Raw genomic sequence first — 17,090 nt, forward strand, 5'->3', positions numbered from 1 at the left:
GTAATTCTAGATGGAAGAGGCGTAAGAAACACAATCGGGGATTTGGATACATAGACATCTCTTTATGGACGACAACATATCACTGGGATTTCGCAATTATATATTTATTTTATTTAACCTAAGAAATTAAAGTGCTAAAATATTAAATACTGTTGGCCAAGGCTCAACTTCACTGCATAAATGTCAGATTTTCTTAAAACGAAACGTTTCAGATTCATTCATTTTTTCTTTGGTAAAACATTAAAATCCCCCCACCAGTCGAAGCATTACTCACCTTTCTTTCTACATTCCCCAGGTGTTAGCATCCTACATGAACCCCGGCGAGAAGTGGCCGCCGGAGGAGGGCGCGGCGGAGTCGGCAGCTCGGCCGGGCGACGCGGACGACGCGCATGACCTGCCCGCTGAGTTCATCGACCTCGTCGCCAACAGCTCGCTCGTGCCCGCCATATGCTCGTATCTTAGGAACGACTCCGGTACGTATAGAGTGGACTGGATTCGGTATTTGACGCAGTACTTTTAACTGCTTTAATGCCGAGAACAGTAGAAAATCAGAAGCCAGTAAGTCTGACACCAGTCTAACCAAGGGGTATTCGGCTGCCCGGGTAACTGGGTTAAGGAGGTCAGATAGGGCAGTCGCTCCTTATACTTATGCATTGGTAAAAGATTCGGAAGATGATTATGTCATAAGACTCGGGAGACGATGATGTCATTTAACATCTCAAGTACATGCTTGTTATTTTGCTAAGATATTAATGTACACCTATGTTCCAGTGCTGGACATGTCCCGTCACATCCCGCTGTACGTGCACGTGCTGCGCTGCGCGCGGGCGCTGCACGCGCTGGCGTCGCGGCGCCTGACGCCGGCGCTGCGCCCGCTGCCGCGCCTGCTGGCGCTCATGAGCCGCACCACCAACTCCTACGCCACCAAGCTCAGGTACACTTGCTACTAAAGTGATAGAGATAGGATACTGCCTACTTTATATTTTAGAACGAGAAGTAGACTAAGGTACATGGCATTACTACCTAGTGCCTGACTACTACTACTAGGGCCACTAGGGTACTGTACTAGGGCCATTAGTGCCTGAGAAAGGACACGCGCCTACTTTTTATCCTGGTGGGAGAAGTAGTTCCCTCGAAAAGTCTATTTAATCTCAGAGAACAACATACCTAAGTACTTAATCACTTATGTACGTTGAAAAACTAACCTGTCCTCTCTATTTCAGGATGAGTAAGAAGAATATATTCGGTAAAATGACATATAGCCAAAGATTTAGTACTTCAAGTAATTCAGAATTATCGGAAGAGGACGAGGGACTTGCAGCGCTCATAGCCGATATACAAGTAAGTTCATACATTCTATTACTTTCTATCCTACTTATAATTTTCTATATAGCTGCCTACTATATTCAATTCCTTATTAGAATTATGTACTGCTTGTAAATGCCGCCTGATGATGTTATTTATTTTGTATGCGTTAACTTTACACTATAAATTAAATTATTACCCTCAGTGTGTTTCTTGAAGGAATTTCATTACATATTTATTATTCATTAAATTTTAAAGAATCGCTAATATTTTAGACAAAAGTACGTTATTTTCTCCGGAACTTTTTTTCAATATTATTTACTTTTCTTGTATAATTATTTAAATTTTATTATATAATGAATGTGTAACTCTCAGGCGACGTCAGCGCTGATGTGCCGGTCGGAGGGCGAGGCGGAGTCGGGGCGCAGCAGCGTGCCGCAGCCGCTCAGCGGCGCCTCGCGCGAGGCACGGTACATCGACCTCATGCGGACCATGCAGTTCGGTAAGGAGACACCATTATAATGATTTTAAAGGATTTTTTTCATGTTAACTTTTTGCAAAGGAAACCAGCATAATGTGTTCTCCTATAGAAACACTTTTGATGGTTCTTATTCAATCAGTTACAAAATGTGGAGACACTAATTTTTCTATATGCTTTGAGTACCAAATATGTATTTGAGAAACCTAAGACGAAAGATTGATGTTAAGAAAACTGTTACTTATCCATGTATTCACTATGGCAAGACAGTCTAACTTATCTCGTCTATTGATCCGAATGGTTGCTACTTAGCGATGTCAGAGATCTTGCGTTGTCTAAGGTGAAAATTTACCTCAAAATTAAACATTCAAAATAAAACCGGCTTCTTATCATACCCAGCATCCTGTCACGAACTTCGGCCCTCACACTTATCCTTTGCTACAGAAACATTCGAGATGATAGCGGAGTGCGCAGAGAGCGGGTTCCGGTTCCTGGTGCCCTACCACTTCGAGGGCCTCGTCCGCGCCGCCGGCGAGCGAGCCCATCCCGCCCGCATGAAGCGCCTCGCGCAGGAGGCCGCTACCCTGGCCACGTCGCTGCCGCTGTCATACTCCTCGTCGGTCTTCGTCAGGACTGATGCTGATAGGCTCGATGTTATGAAGGTGGGTACGACAGGTCATATAGTCTATGTCTATACCAGTGTTTGCAGGAAGAACATGAATTATAAAAAACAAAAAAAAAACACTCAATTGCAAATATGCATTGTGGGGTAATTATAGCTTAAAAAGTTCCTTATATTTTTTTGTTAACTTTTAATAAAAATGGATGTATAAATAAAGATTACACTAACTTATCGATAAATTAAATCGGCTTCTAAAGTTGTAACACCTCTTTACTTGCTCCCCTTATGTAGGTATTTCTATGTGTTCTGCCTTCAGCTGTGTACATAATCTCCACACCCGTTCTATTCATCGTATTTACTCTCTATAAACTCTTATGTACGCCCTCATGTATGTACCTGACTGCCAATATATGTGAATTTTGGGCTTTATCGGAAAGATGTGCCCACAATCTTATTTTAGGTCTAAATCTGGCTAATGTAACATTATCTTATCTGTCAGGTCCTAATAACGGGTCCGTCGGACACGCCGTACGCGAACGGGTGCTTCGTGCTGGACGTGTACTTCCCGGCGGAGTACCCGGCCGTGCCCATGCTCATCAACCTGGAGACCACGGGCCGCCACTCCGTGCGCTTCAACCCCAACCTGTACAACGACGGCAAGGTGTGCCTGTCCGTGCTCAACACCTGGCACGGACGCCCCGAGGAGAAGTGGAACGCGCATACTTCTAGTTTTCTACAGGTTTGTTGTAATTTTTAAATCCACACAAACATGAGTTTTTAATTTTCATTTTATTGGGTGTTTAGACTTGACGTGATATAGATCTATTGTATAAAACAACTGATGTTTGGTCACAGTTAATAATACCAATCTTGTTAGCTATGTTTCGTAATAGTTATACTATTAGACAATTTTTATAAAGATTTTAAAGAATTAAAAAACCAGAAATTCTATCCGTTGTACTGCAAAAAACTTTTGAACGTCTGTTGAACAATTGTTAAAAAAAAATACAGATTATAACGTTGAAATAAGATTATGACGTTGAAATAAGGTCCGTTTCGAAGCTACACTTTTTTAGACAAGTGTTCAACAGATGTTTAAGTTATTGTAGTAAGGCTGTATGTGTTTTTGTATGTATTCGATATTGTTATTCTCGTCTCTTTTATTTTTCCCCTACTAAACAAACACCACCACTGTCCCCAGGTGCTGGTATCAATCCAGTCGCTGATCTTAGTCCCGGAGCCGTACTTCAACGAGCCGGGCTACGAGCGCAGCCGCGGCACCCGCGTGGGCTCCAGCGCGTCGCTCGAGTACAACTCCAACATCTACCAGGCCTGCGTGCGCTGGGCCATGCTCGACCATCTGCGGAACCCGGAGCCTTGCTTCAAAGAGGTACGGCAATACATACCGACCCTAGTGAACCGAAACGCTCTACGTATTTACAAAGTTATAGTGGTACCGTCATGTTAGATGCAGCTGAAATTATTTTTTTAAAACTGCTAAACATAGTATCATCGAGAACTTATCGGAGTATTCATATATTTTTTTTGGACTTTCGGTAGTTGTTTGGCGTTCACAAAACGTTGGCAACAACTAAAGTTGTTATTTGATGGATGGGCACGCTTTCATCTTCTTGTTTTTATTAATAGTATTGTGTGGTTGTGTAGGTGATACAGACGCACTTCTGGATAAAGCGCAACGAGATAATGCAGACGGTGGCCAACTGGATCACCGAGCTCGAGAGCCAGAGCGGCGACGAGCGGACACAGCGCAGCATACAGCTCAACCTCATGGCGCTCAAGGTACGTACCTGCTATTAGTGCCAGGAGAACTGTGTGTGAATATCATCTTCCATATTTCCCATCTATGTTGGGGTCGGCTTCCAGTCCAGCCGGATGTAGCTGCGTACCAGTGTTTTACAAGGAGCGACTGACCTCAACCCAGTTACCCGGGCAACCCAATACCCTTTGGTTAGACTGGTGTCGGGCTTACTGGCTTCTGACTACCTGTAACGGCTGCCAAAGATGTTCAATGACAGCCGGACAACTATGTGTGGACAGTACTAGAGATGTAACGTGTGTGTGTCTCCCCGCAGCGGCACTACGTGAAGCTGCAGGAGGAGCTGGGCAAGCTGCCGGTGCCGGCGGGGCTGGCGGAGCTGGACGAGCCGTTCCGGCTGCCGGCCGCGCCGGAGCCGGCGCCGGCGCCGCTGGACCACGACATGGAGAAGATCGTGTCGCACGTGCTCGACTGAGCCCCACCCCACCACCCGCCCCAACACTTTCTAACCTCTTTATTCTTCGAAAAAGATTTTCTTTTTATTTTGTACTAGAACATTTCGGTTTTTATAGTTTTTTAGAATGTAGCGGGACCTCTGTTTAGTTTAACACGCATTGTGATACTAAAGTGGGCCCCCTCGGCGCCCGGTAAGCTAGTTAGAGGTAGACTACGGGCCGATGCACGCGGGCTGTACGCGCTGTACGCCGCTCGTGCACGTCACACGCGACATGTACATGAAATTATAATTTGATTGTATATAACTTATTGTTTTTTTGTATTCTAAGAATATATTATGATATGTATATCCCTGTATTGCTCTTTAAGAGTAGTCGAGGCGGCCGGACGGCAGCGGCTCGGCGGGTGACGAGTGCGACTTGTGAATGTATGTTGTATATAGATAAATCACCAGTAGACTTGTGTGTTTCTCACTGTACTTTCATTGACAGGTAAGTTGGACGTTAGGACGTTTATTGTTATATTTGATTGTGAATTTCGGAATGTAAATAAAAATTTATGTTATCGCAATGTTTCTTTTTATTTTTGTTGATTTCACATCTTCCCGATATTATAACAGTAAATGTATTTTATAAACCTAATTATGTTCGCGTAAGCTTGATTGTTCTATTGCTGGGATCCAACGAGCCTCGCCACCACTCTGTCTATCATATTCAGCTTTGTATTCCATTCAGACAATGAGGTAATTAAACACAACATTTTGCTAATACGTTTTTTATTGTCCATCTATTTACATCGTCACTATTACGAAAGGATTCCACTTAAACAAATTATTATGACTTGTATCTAGCACTAGCCACCCTAGCGTTACCCTACGAGCTAAACATTTACTTTATTAGACAACTTATTGCATAAATAATTTATTTACTATACTCTTCTGACTAACTATGTAGAATTGTAAAATTACTCAAAAAATGTTCCATCACAGATGGAATTTGTGACATTTTAAAATATTTACATAAAATGTTAGTTTCAAGTAATATTAGCTATCTACATTATATCTATTGGTATGACCGCGTGTAGTGGACATGCGCACAGCAGACCTCGTCGGGCTCACGCTGAAGTTCGAGACCTATTCCACTTATGGCACATGAAACTATATTACCGCCAGAGCTTGCGACCGATGTGCAAAAAAAGAGGTAACAAAAACATCTTTTAACTAAACTTTACACACAGTATTGCAACTAAAATACTTTTTAAGTAGTATCGAGGGGGAATTGTAAATTCTATCTAGAGTCACAATCGGTCGCGTGGCTCGGCTACTATATGCTATATAAGATCTTGGTGAAGCTGACGTCTACTTCTTCCTCAAGGGCTGGTCTGCCTGCAGCTCTGCCTCCCGCGGGTCCAGCTGGCCGGCTTCCACGCACGACTTACAACAGAACCTGCGAACGAGAACATATGGTCAGAGAAGTATAATAATATTTACAAAACTGTAGGGCCTCGTCTGGGAAGATACAGAAAAAACATAATCCTTCTTGGGCAGTCAGGCAAAAAAGGAGCTTATATACAAAATACATTTTGTATATAAGCTCCTTTTTTCGTGTTTTGGTTTCGCGAGACCATAAAAATGTGGGCCGTTGTTTCTGTTCTGGCCGTTTGTGTATGCCATTTTACGACTCAACCTATTTTACATGCCTTGGAAACAAAGATTAGACACGACACGGTAACTGAACCGTGGGTAACACGTTCTATAAATAGTTAACTGTGTACAATAGTTAACAACACGGAGGTAACAAACAGATTATTTACAAATAATCACATCAAATCCTATCACATATACTTTATGATATTCTATGGCGAATTCTTAAAAAAATAACTTAATCCATTCAGTGCTTTAGCCACAGGAGTCATTTTTTGTTTTCATAATTTACTCCTACTCTGATCTCCTTAAATGAGAACAGCCGCCGTGGCCGAAAACGGCCGTGGACGGCATTATTAATCGTTACTGCTGGATAAAATATGGGAAAATCTTTATGCGGGAAAGGGATGGAGGCATGGAGCCCGGCACATAATGATTAAAGATGAGAATCGTTTTCCTTCAGGAAAAGCAATAATATGACTACACGCCTTTATCAGTCCATTAGATTGTTATACCAAGGGTAATACATTTCAGTCGTCAGAAAAAAGACAAATAAAATGTTCATGATCGCGTCTATGTACTGACGAAAATGCCCTGAATACAAATTTTTTTTTTTATTTAATTTAGGTAGGTACCTACCTACTTTGTTGGATAATTCGATCTAACATACATCTAGAAATAACTACTCTAAACGAAGTGGACATCTGATAAGGGCAATTGAGAACTATAATCTCATTGAAGCAAACGATATCGATTGACCCTCGCTCGATTAACCTCTCGATCAAGATGATACTTACTTGGAGTAATACTTGTGTTTGCAGAACTTGCTGTGCACGATCAGGTCACAGTTCGCGAAGAACGGGTTGTCCGTACACTTGGCGGGCACCACTACTTGCTCTGTTAAATAGATAAGCAATTTTAATTAGAATTTTCCTTATTTAGTAGGTATTTTAACACTTGATAAAGTTCCCGCAAAATTCAATGACGGTCTGTAGCTAAGTTCTCAGCATAATTTAACTACGTGCAAGTTTCTATGCAACTGCGCCACTAACTACCCGAAATAATGGTGTCTGCGCAGAGACTTGTGCAATGTTCCCTGACAAAATTTTGGCGGGAACTCATCATCATCATCTCAGCCATAGGACGTCCACTGCTGAACATAGGCCTTAGATAGCCTTAGAGCCCTTAGATCTCCACAGATACCTGTTGGAGGCTACCTGCATCCAGCGTCTTCCGGCGACCTTTATAAGGTCGTCTGTCCACCTTGTTGGTTGACGTCCTACGCTGCCCTTACTAGTCCGTGGTCTCTACTCCAGCACTTTTGGCGGGAACTATACTAAGTAAAAATAAGTAACAGTTAAGCATAACTTACGTTGCACATTGATCTGCACGGTGTCAGTCTGCGAACTGTATTGGTTCTGGGCGTGACACGCGTACAAACCGCTGTCTGACACGGTCAGACGCCCCACCGTCAGTCGGGACACTATCGTGCTGCCTGTTGGGATAAAAATAACATTATAATTCCAAACTGTATGCCATCAAATATCCTTTAATCATTTTGCTGTCCTCGATGTAGACAAAATAGTTAAACAATCACATATATGACTCATAGCACATGAAAATGGTTAAGAAAAACCAAAGCGCACTGCAGCTGTGGTATTGGAGACAGAGGCGATCCAAAGATCAAGCTTATTCAAAGGTAACGGTAGAAACACTACACGGTAAAGTTAAAAAGGTGAAGAAATTAAAAATATTCGTTACCAGTGATAGAGATCCTGCCGTCAGACTGCAGTGGGTATCCGTCCTTGGTCCAATAGACCTCAGGCTCGGGGAAGCCGTCCAGGTTGCAGATGAGGTACAGGTCGCGGCCCACGCTCATCGTCGTCGGATTGGTCGAGATATTCGCGGTCACAGGCACTGCACAGTCAAGGGTTGTGTTAAAGATTTTATATGGTTTGGGTGTTGGTTCTATATTTGCATAGGTATATAAATCATATAAGCTTCTGCATATCGTGAGGGCTAAGCTTCAATAAAGTGTGTGCTAAATATATCTGAAAATAAATTGGTATCAATATTAAAGGATGTGGATGTGGTGGAGGATGTGGTGTCTAATTTGATAGAAAACTGCTTTGCGCTACTGTGATAAAATTACCGGGAATCGAACCCGAACACACAGTAGTCTTGTTTCTTACCTCGAAACCTACGAGGCAGTCGTCTTAAGAACCTATGAACATAGATAAATACATAAATAGAAGCATATAATATACAGATGTTCACATACGGCTGTGCTCAATCAACAAACAGATCTGGTTTTTTTTTTTTACTTATTTAAGAGTAAACAATCCGCACAACTTCTATCTAACTGCACGAAAAATGTTAAAAATAACGAAATAATTTATCAAAATGCAAACTTAAAGAATGCTTTAGAGCGGTTCTTACTAGCGTATTTTCCGCTCAGCAGAGTTGAGCTGATAACCCTGTTAGTGAGAAATCGCTGTTAGATTGTTTACTCTTTAAAAATTACAAAACGAATAGACATCTGCAGACCAACAAAGCTGTACATATTTATAAATATTATGCGTGTGTAGATAATATAAGTAGTACAATGACTTTTACACAAAGTAGATTTGAGATACTTCGTTCATCATTGTTCCGGCACAGGACACTCAATTGTTTTTACATTTTATTTAATCAATGGCCTGTATATTGTTGACAAGATAAGGCGGTGGCCATTTAAAATTTCGTAGAAACAGTTATCCGTATCTGCGATGCTACATATGAATGTATCATCATTGTATACATACCACAGCATCATGTCCGCGGTTCTCGTTGCTCCCAACAACTCTATAAATATGTTGTTTACTTTGGGCTTAACAAAAACATTCAACCATCGCCAGAAGTACCCATGCAAGCGGAATACATAAACATGCTCCATGCAGAGATAAACCATGCCGCACATTAGTATAAATAACTGATTACTCGTCTTACTACTAACATCTTGTATCTATGCAATCTATTTCGTAGAATAGAGTTCGATGTTCCTCTGTTTAAACCAAATTATTTATAAAAAAAAATGTTATCGTTACGTTAAGACTGTTTGCAATAAAAAAATGGAAAACTTCCTAGTTTATCTTTTGGGAGCGTTCGTAAGACAAATAATCAGTACGTTGCCGTTTGTTGAGGTTCCCATTCTTACCGGTGAACAGCGGCCGGGGTGGCTCAGTGGTGGTGGTAGTGGTAGTGGTGGTGGTGGTGGTCTCCGCGGTGGTGGGGGGCTGAGTTCTGCGCCCTGGAGGCAGAGTGGCGCGTGGTACCAACAGTTCGTGCTCCACGAATATGCCTTCAGGCCTGTATGCGCGCACCACTACCACCCACGACGCCGGCTTGCCTATGCCGTTGTATGCCTGACACGTGTAGTGTCCTAGTGTCTCCACAGCCAGGCTCCTGATGAGGAGGACGTTGCCTCTCGCTTCGTACACCGCGTCGTTGTATGGCACCATGGTCTCCTCCAAGCCGCGGTACCAGAACACGCTGGGCTCGGGGTAGCCGTAGGCCAGGCAGCGCACATACAGCGGCCTGCCCAGCTCGCCCGTCACCACGGCGTTCTCATCTCCAGCTATCCCGACTGGCGTCTCCACAGGATCTACCAGCCCCCGGTTGTTAGTGAACCGATGTTAGAGTTTGTGAATGCAGTCTATGCGTAACCTTCTTTGTATGTAGTGAGTGAAATTGCATTCATAAACTCTATGTTAATTTTGTCTACTAAGCGTAAAATTATTAAAATGGGAGGACATAACAAATGAAGTTAGGAACTGTTTTGAGTGTTTCTATAGTATTGGCTCTTGATTTTATGCTTTTGAAAACTACCGTTTAATCTTTATACTTACAATTTTCTTTATAAGTTATTGAACCAACTTCAGAAACAACCAAAACAATGTATCAATTGTGACAACCAGCGGCGGAAGTGTAATGTGTGTCGTTCACCTTCTGAATTTGCGCATACGCACGCTAGCAGCGCGGCCACCACGATCAGACAGACGCGCGACATATCGACGGTACGAGGAAACGAGAGATAACACGCGCAGAGCACACGACCGGCGCCACTGACGGACACGACACGACTGATTGCGCTAGTGTTGTGATAACAGAGTGTTGACTGCGAAAGATTGCAGGCTGCGCGTGGGCAAATGGGGCTAAGTACGTTTTATAGTTTTCCTGAAGTTATTTATATTGTATTGAAGTTATTTATGAAACCGTTCGATTATCTGTTGTATTTGATACAATATAATAGGTATGTTATTTATTGCATATGATCAGATATTTTTCCAGAATACCTAGTTATCCTGCACAAATCGATGGAATATATTTGCAGTAGGTAAAATGTATTTATTTTTATTGCTATTGGGGTTTTTATGCGTGACAATTAAGTCATCATCATAAAACGTTTTTCCTGTTTTCCTTGAGTTATATTTAAGCCCCAAACGGTTAATATTATTACCTACCTAAGAATGAGAATGCGCCTGAAAATTTGCTCTTGGAAAACCACTAAGCACTCTAAATAATTCGTTTCAATCCAAAAATTTAACGGAGGACTCTCTTTTGTGACAACCTGCCAGAGCTGCGAATATGTTCGGAAGAATTATCACGGCCCTAATACACAGAGGGCTCCTGAAGGAACAAGGGTGGCAAGACACAATTTCAGGACATTCTTCACCTTACCCCTATACTCACACCGATATCCCTAGCCAGTGCAATATGCTATACGCTTTCATTCCTCACTATTGTCCCTCATACTATCAACTTCTCTAAGGCAATCCACTCATCTCTTCTTTAGACTTCATTTCCCTTTCAATCATAGGGGATATTAAGACAGTAAGTCTGACACCAGTCTAACCAAGGGGTATTGGGTTGCCCGGGTAACGGGTTGAGGAGGTCAGATAGGGCAGTCGCTCCTTGTAAAACACTGATACTCAGCTACATCCGGTTAGACTGGAAGCCGATCCCAACATAGTTGGAAAAAAGGCTCGGAGGATGATGATGATCACAGGGGATATAGCCATGATTAGAAGTCTGCTTTCCATCCATCTACATTCATATATTCTCTGTGACGTATTTCAGTTTAAGTACTAAGTACATTGTGTTCGTATTTAGTCTAAACTAATATCTATCTAGCTATGATAGTAAGGTCATATTAGTTTGTTTACAAGTGAGAGGGGTCACAAACGAGGCAGATAGCTGCAGGTCAAGTATAACGAGACACGTTCGATTCACTCAAACGTGATCAAGACTAGACTGTACTTTAATCCTAATACCTACTTATTACACGAGTTTTTGGACGCACCACATAAGATGGTATTGAGGGAGAAAGTAGGTATTCGATTCGATCGATTGTGAAATTCAGTTTTCAGGGACTTTAATTTGAATATGTGACAAAGAAAGAAACAAACATATGTAGCTTTCTGAACGACTGCACCTAAGTGCTAATATAAGTCGGATACTTAATTATAATGTTGTAATTAAATGTCACGTGTATATAATCTGTTTATTACTTTAATTACATGAACGGAAAATTACTTTTTTGCTTTCGACATTAGGTTGTTTACACTACCTACTCTGGGGTACCTACTGGGAATTTTGGGAAGTTAAACTTTGTCTTTGTTTTAAATAAATTGACTAATAAATAAGATAAAGAAGTACAACTGTTTTAAGATATTCTTATTCTGTCTTTTTAGGGTTCCGTACCCAAAGGGTAAAATGGGACCCTATTGTTTTCGCTCCTCTGTCCGTCCGTCCGTCACCAGGCTGTATCTCATGAACCGTGATAGTTAGAGAGCTGAAATTTTCGCAGATGTTGATTATTGTTGACGCTATAACAACAAATACTGAAAACTAGAATTAAATAAATATTTTGGGGGGCTCCCATACAATAAACGTGATTTTTTTGTCCGTTTTATAAATGATGGCTCGGAACCCTTCGTGCGCGAGTCCGACTCGCATTTGGCCGTTTTTTTTTAACTCTTCTGCAGGATTTAAAAATAATCCGTATCTGTTAGACGCACTTTGCGATACGTAGGCGTACCGGTGTGCCAGCCTATTAACGGTCTCTATAGAAAATATTCGCTTCTTCTGATAATCGTGTTTGAACTACAAGATTTATCTAATGTCACAGTGTTTAGTATCACCATACTTGCTTATATTTGGTGGATTAGCAAACAATCAGTACTTACACACAGGTACAGGTAAAGTAGGTTAAGAGGTTTAAAGGGTTTTTTTCTACAGTTTTGCCTCAAAAAATACCTGAAAAGGGCTTATTATATTAAAGGTAAAACATTACCGCTGCTGGTCATCATATCAGTTTAGTAGAGAAAAGAAGAAAAGTGTTAATCTTCAAACAAAGATAGATAGAAGAGTATAGCAACCAAGTTAATGATCTAAACTACTTTATCAACCCCAAACTTCTAACTACTTGTTTTCAAACCATATTCTCAAATGCAAAAAAACTGCAAGCTTACTAAATCAACGTTACTGTGGACTGTGGCGAGAAAAAGCTTCAATCAGGCTTTTATTTAGTCTTTTTAGATTTTAGACTATACTAGCGCTCTCACACCTGCAGAATTTTCCATTATTTTCACAGGTCTTTTTACGCGTGTCACATTCCTAGCATTAGAAAATATTTGCCAATACTTCTGGTGTCATTGTTTGAACCAGCAGATGTCAATTGTTTACTGTCGCCCGTATGTAAAAAAACTGCAAGTATGACAGCGCGTTAATACTTCGTCTAGTCACCAAACCCCACTTATTGTGCCCTTAACCTTCCACCAGAGTCCACAGCACTATATGAAACTGCCACCAGTACCCAGTTTCACCAGTACCCTCATTCTTTGACTTACCAGTGACAGCCAGGTAGATCTCCTGCGTGGCCTGGCCTAGGCCATTGTCGGCCACACAGATGTACACGCCAGTATCGTTGCGGTATAGAGACACGATCTCCAGAGCTCCGTCAGATTGCAGCCTGTAGCGACCGGCGTTGCCGTCGATCTGTTTACATAGGAATAGTAAAGTTTTACGGGATATTTTAGAATTGCCTGAATATCTAAAGTTTATTTGTATAGGAAAAGATGAAGACGGTTATCTTTCGGCAGCGGTTTATCCAGTTGAATGAGGTAGCTCATCAGAACAGAGGTGACAGAATCACGTTAGTAGTCGTACTACAAGAATTACGAATTTATGCGCTCTCTGGTTCAAATTATGAAATACATAGTTGCTGTTTCATCCGGGTACACTGGAAGCTAACCCCAATTTATTTGGGAAAAGTCTAGGCAAATGATGATTCCGGTGACTTGTATGATGCCCTACGTACGGTAACTTCTCCATATTTCCAGGTGATCTTGGGTGGTGGGTTGCCGTGGAACAGACAGCGCAGGGTCGCCTTGCCTCCTTCAGCTGCCGCCACATTAGGCTCCGGAGCCGGTAGTGCCTGTGGTGCGGCTGGCACGTCTGACAACAAACATGCACTTTAGTAATGTGGCTAAGAATAACTTGAATACAACTTATTGCACAACTTTAGTTGTAATAAAAACACTGTGTAGTCTCCCAAAGTTTGTGGTCCTTTTATGCGAATTTTTCTGCAGAACTATTTAATTTATGTTTTTTCTACATTGCTGGCCTTTCGAGGAGCGTGACTTATTCCCTTAGCTTCAGGCCTCTCCATTACGTTATACCAAACAGTTTGTTCTCATACCTGGTGCGAGAGTAGTAAGCAGAGGATGAGGGCTGGTCTGTTCAACGGGCTCGGTACACACGCTGCTGCAACCTCGGCGGCAACACTTGCCGACGCCGCGGCAGTCCGCATCGTCCTTGCAGTCGCGGCGACACGTCACCTCGTTGGTAGTCGTCTGCTCCACTGGGCATGCGCCCGGCTTCACAACTGTGGATGAAATAGGTAATTAAGCTCAACTGTTTGGAGAGGGGTGATGATTGTGAGATAAGAGGTATTTAGGGGAGCATAAGGTAGTAGTTAAGGTAGTATGTGAGGAAGTACAAAATTAAGAATATAAGGGATTATTTGCGGAGAGTAAGTAAGGGAGGGTGTAAAAATGGGAATAAAGAGAAGTCTCTAAAGAAGGTTGATTTGAAGTGGTCACCAGGGCAAATAAGAGTAGTAAGATGATGATTCCCAAATATACGTACTTTGATGGCAGTCAGCGGAGTATTTCATCTCTTGGTTGACAGCCTCCCAGTATTGTGACACCACGCAGCGCTCGCCCGCGGCGCAAGATTTCGATGCACATGGATAGTCCTTGCACTTGCATCTGTACAAAGCAAACATGTTTTTATACCATTGCCCTAGGGAACACTGTACTAAATGATGGATGAGCTCTCTCTCACTTACAGAGAAAGTAGATATACGCCAGGTGGATTGTTATTTTCCAACTTTTGAGTCCAGGACAACCGATACAACAGATTTTCCAAAGTTGTGTTGTGTTGTCCTAAATTACGACTTTACAAAGTATACAAACAAGCTTGAAAGAAGTCCTACTAAGAGGATTTGAAAGTAGGTACACCCTATGTGACAAGACAAAGAGGTAACTATTTACCTCTCACATCCATCAGGACCAGGTATCTTATCCATGCCGTAGTTACAAATGAGCTGGTCGCACTCCTCCTGCAGCGGGCGGCAGTCCACCTCGACCTGCACGCACGAGCACTGCTCGCAGCCGTTCGGCAGGCGAGCGCGCTGCACGCCGTACTCGCACTGCAAGCGCGAGCAGTGTTCCACGTAGTCGCCGCAGTCGAACACTTCGTTCTCTTCTGCAGAAGGGTGAGTAAGTTAAACAGAATACACGAAGACGGATAGGGGATGTAAATTAAATAATAATTATCTATAGTTTTGTAAATCCTCAAAAACATCGTGGAAGGGAAGGTCGAAGGAAAGAGAGGAAGGGGTCGTCCAAGGTAAAGCTAAATCAAGCAATAAAAGAGAAGGTGAAGGTTTTGACATGAAAGGAAGTTCAGGAGTTGGCGCTGTATAGGCGACAAGAGCTGGGCTCTTAAAGAAGAAGATGTAAAATCCCGAAAATCTATCAAATTTTCCAGTGGCTCGGTTACATCAGTAGGTATACTTTAGGGGATTTTAAGGGACCAGGACTTAGATAGCACTGAAACGTATACACCAAATCTATAAAATGATAAGTTACCAGCAATGCATTTGGCAGCATACTCCATGCCTTGCACGCCAGGGTCCCTCTTGAGGTACACCTCGCAGTGCTCTGATGCTGAGCAGTTCGCTCTGAGGCACGGGTCTTCCTTACATATACATCTGTAGAGAGAGACAATATTAAACTACCGGTTGAAATGTATTGGATCTTCTTGATTAATTCTTCTTCTAGCAGGGATGCTATGAATGAGGTTAACAAGTTAATCCAAAGAAGAGAAGCCTAATGTTGATTTCATCATATAGGAAGTAAATATCCTACTATCGGTATGTGTAGTGGTAGTAGTAAATAGTGGGCTGGAAAACTAAAATTGTTCTACAAACCTTTCGCAGCCATCTTGTTCATAGTGAAGAGTTCCGAACTTGCAGTCCTGGGCGTCGCACTCCATGCGGTATGTCGAGCAGTCTACAACTTTAGATAAAATATTCATTATAACTTGCTGCTCACAAGAACCTAGAACTCTTCCTCAATTACGAAGGTAAGAACACCTGCATTAGTTGACATCCTTGACAACACGCTTTCCCGAATATTAGTAGTAGGTCTTGTAAAACAAGGGTGTCCAATAAATGTAGGCCTTCTTTGCCATAGTAAGGCATTCAAGGAAGAAATTCTAGTTTCACCCAAAATGCCCCAAATGGTTTCACACTAAACTTTGGACCCTAGTCAACTACCTAGTGTGAGTTACCAAATGTCGATTACATAACATTTTGGAGTGAATCATTAATTTACTTGAGTAACTGGCAGCTGACTGTAGGCCCAGCATTCATGTCAAGTGTGAACCATCGATATTTTATACAACACCGAGCAACAACCCAGTCTGAATATAGCAACAACTATCAGCTATATACAGCATCAAGCTCTTGAGCTTTGCTCAAATGAACTGGACAGCTTTCTTCTTCGTCTTTTTATTGTTAACCCAGGAACTCAATGAATGGAGCACCATCATTGGTAACCATTAAACCAGGAAGATAGGATTATAGATTCGTATGTTGTCCTTCTTTTAAAATTCATGAACACATCAATTTATTTAACAACTAAACATACCAAGAGATCATAAAGTGCAGACAGATAGGTGTAGGTGCAAGACAGAGACGCAAGCGTGAGCAAGCAGTGCAGAGGAAGCTAAGCATTGACGTTACATGCAGATACCAGCCGGCTTTGACACTGACGACCAAAAACACCTTCAAATCAAAGATGGCTGAAATTGCTTCTATCTGACAATTTGCACCATTAAGAACTTTCTATGGCAGTGGCTATCTAGACCATTTTTTAAATAATTCAATACTGGATTTTTGCCACATTACAATACACTATAAAATTTGGTTTTGCTTGGGATCGAGGCGGACGGTCGTGCAGAGCGTGAAGCGTCAGAAGTACCGTCGGGCTGTAAGTTCGGCGTGCAGTAGTCGAGGCATTGCTGGTAGGAGCGGAAGTTGTTGCCGTTGCCGCCACAGCCGAGGTAGGCGAACACCACGCAGTCGGCCAGCGCCGCGCTGTAGTGATAGCGCGCGCCCGGCGCCGCGTCGCACGTCGCGCCCACGTCCGCGCGCTCCAGGCACTCCACAGCTACCCCACAACCCAACTATGTTAGCACT

At 42.4% G+C, this 17,090-nt stretch overlaps 2 protein-coding genes across 5 annotated transcripts in view; one reads left to right on the forward strand and one right to left on the reverse strand.

The window, feature by feature from the left end:
- Bruce (BIR repeat containing ubiquitin-conjugating enzyme) overlaps positions 1 to 5,208 on the forward strand; it is a 54,667-nt gene extending 49,459 nt beyond the window's left edge. Inside the window, exons 51-59 of the mRNA XM_064039679.1 lie at positions 296 to 473; positions 772 to 934; positions 1,224 to 1,341; positions 1,681 to 1,807; positions 2,228 to 2,445; positions 2,905 to 3,144; positions 3,607 to 3,795; positions 4,071 to 4,205; positions 4,499 to 5,208. Of these exons, the coding sequence (XP_063895749.1) occupies positions 296 to 473; positions 772 to 934; positions 1,224 to 1,341; positions 1,681 to 1,807; positions 2,228 to 2,445; positions 2,905 to 3,144; positions 3,607 to 3,795; positions 4,071 to 4,205; positions 4,499 to 4,657 (1,527 nt within the window). The 3' untranslated portion in view covers positions 4,658 to 5,208. The remainder of the gene's footprint in view (positions 1 to 295; positions 474 to 771; positions 935 to 1,223; positions 1,342 to 1,680; positions 1,808 to 2,227; positions 2,446 to 2,904; positions 3,145 to 3,606; positions 3,796 to 4,070; positions 4,206 to 4,498) is intronic.
- Positions 5,209 to 5,396: 188 nt separating this feature from the next.
- Positions 5,397 to 17,090, reverse strand: part of LOC110379527 (papilin) — an 88,547-nt gene continuing 76,853 nt past the window's right edge. For 2 of the 4 annotated variants that reach the window (XM_064039676.1, XM_049848722.2), the window contains 13 exons: positions 16,873 to 17,061; positions 15,819 to 15,906; positions 15,478 to 15,599; positions 14,878 to 15,091; positions 14,471 to 14,592; positions 14,022 to 14,207; positions 13,641 to 13,777; positions 13,171 to 13,318; positions 9,477 to 9,923; positions 8,042 to 8,197; positions 7,653 to 7,775; positions 7,078 to 7,177; positions 5,397 to 6,083 (listed from right to left, as the gene is read on the reverse strand). In XM_064039676.1, coding sequence (XP_063895746.1) covers positions 5,996 to 6,083; positions 7,078 to 7,177; positions 7,653 to 7,775; positions 8,042 to 8,197; positions 9,477 to 9,923; positions 13,171 to 13,318; positions 13,641 to 13,777; positions 14,022 to 14,207; positions 14,471 to 14,592; positions 14,878 to 15,091; positions 15,478 to 15,599; positions 15,819 to 15,906; positions 16,873 to 17,061 — 2,120 coding nt within the window. In that variant the 3' untranslated portion in view covers positions 5,397 to 5,995. The remainder of the gene's footprint in view (positions 6,084 to 7,077; positions 7,178 to 7,652; positions 7,776 to 8,041; positions 8,198 to 9,476; positions 9,924 to 13,170; positions 13,319 to 13,640; positions 13,778 to 14,021; positions 14,208 to 14,470; positions 14,593 to 14,877; positions 15,092 to 15,477; positions 15,600 to 15,818; positions 15,907 to 16,872; positions 17,062 to 17,090) is intronic. The other 2 variants (XM_064039678.1, XM_064039677.1) reach the window with 2 other exon arrangements.

This window comes from Helicoverpa armigera, chromosome 20 (assembly GCF_030705265.1).
Source record: "Helicoverpa armigera isolate CAAS_96S chromosome 20, ASM3070526v1, whole genome shotgun sequence".
In the NCBI taxonomy this organism is placed as follows: domain Eukaryota; kingdom Metazoa; phylum Arthropoda; class Insecta; order Lepidoptera; family Noctuidae; genus Helicoverpa; species Helicoverpa armigera.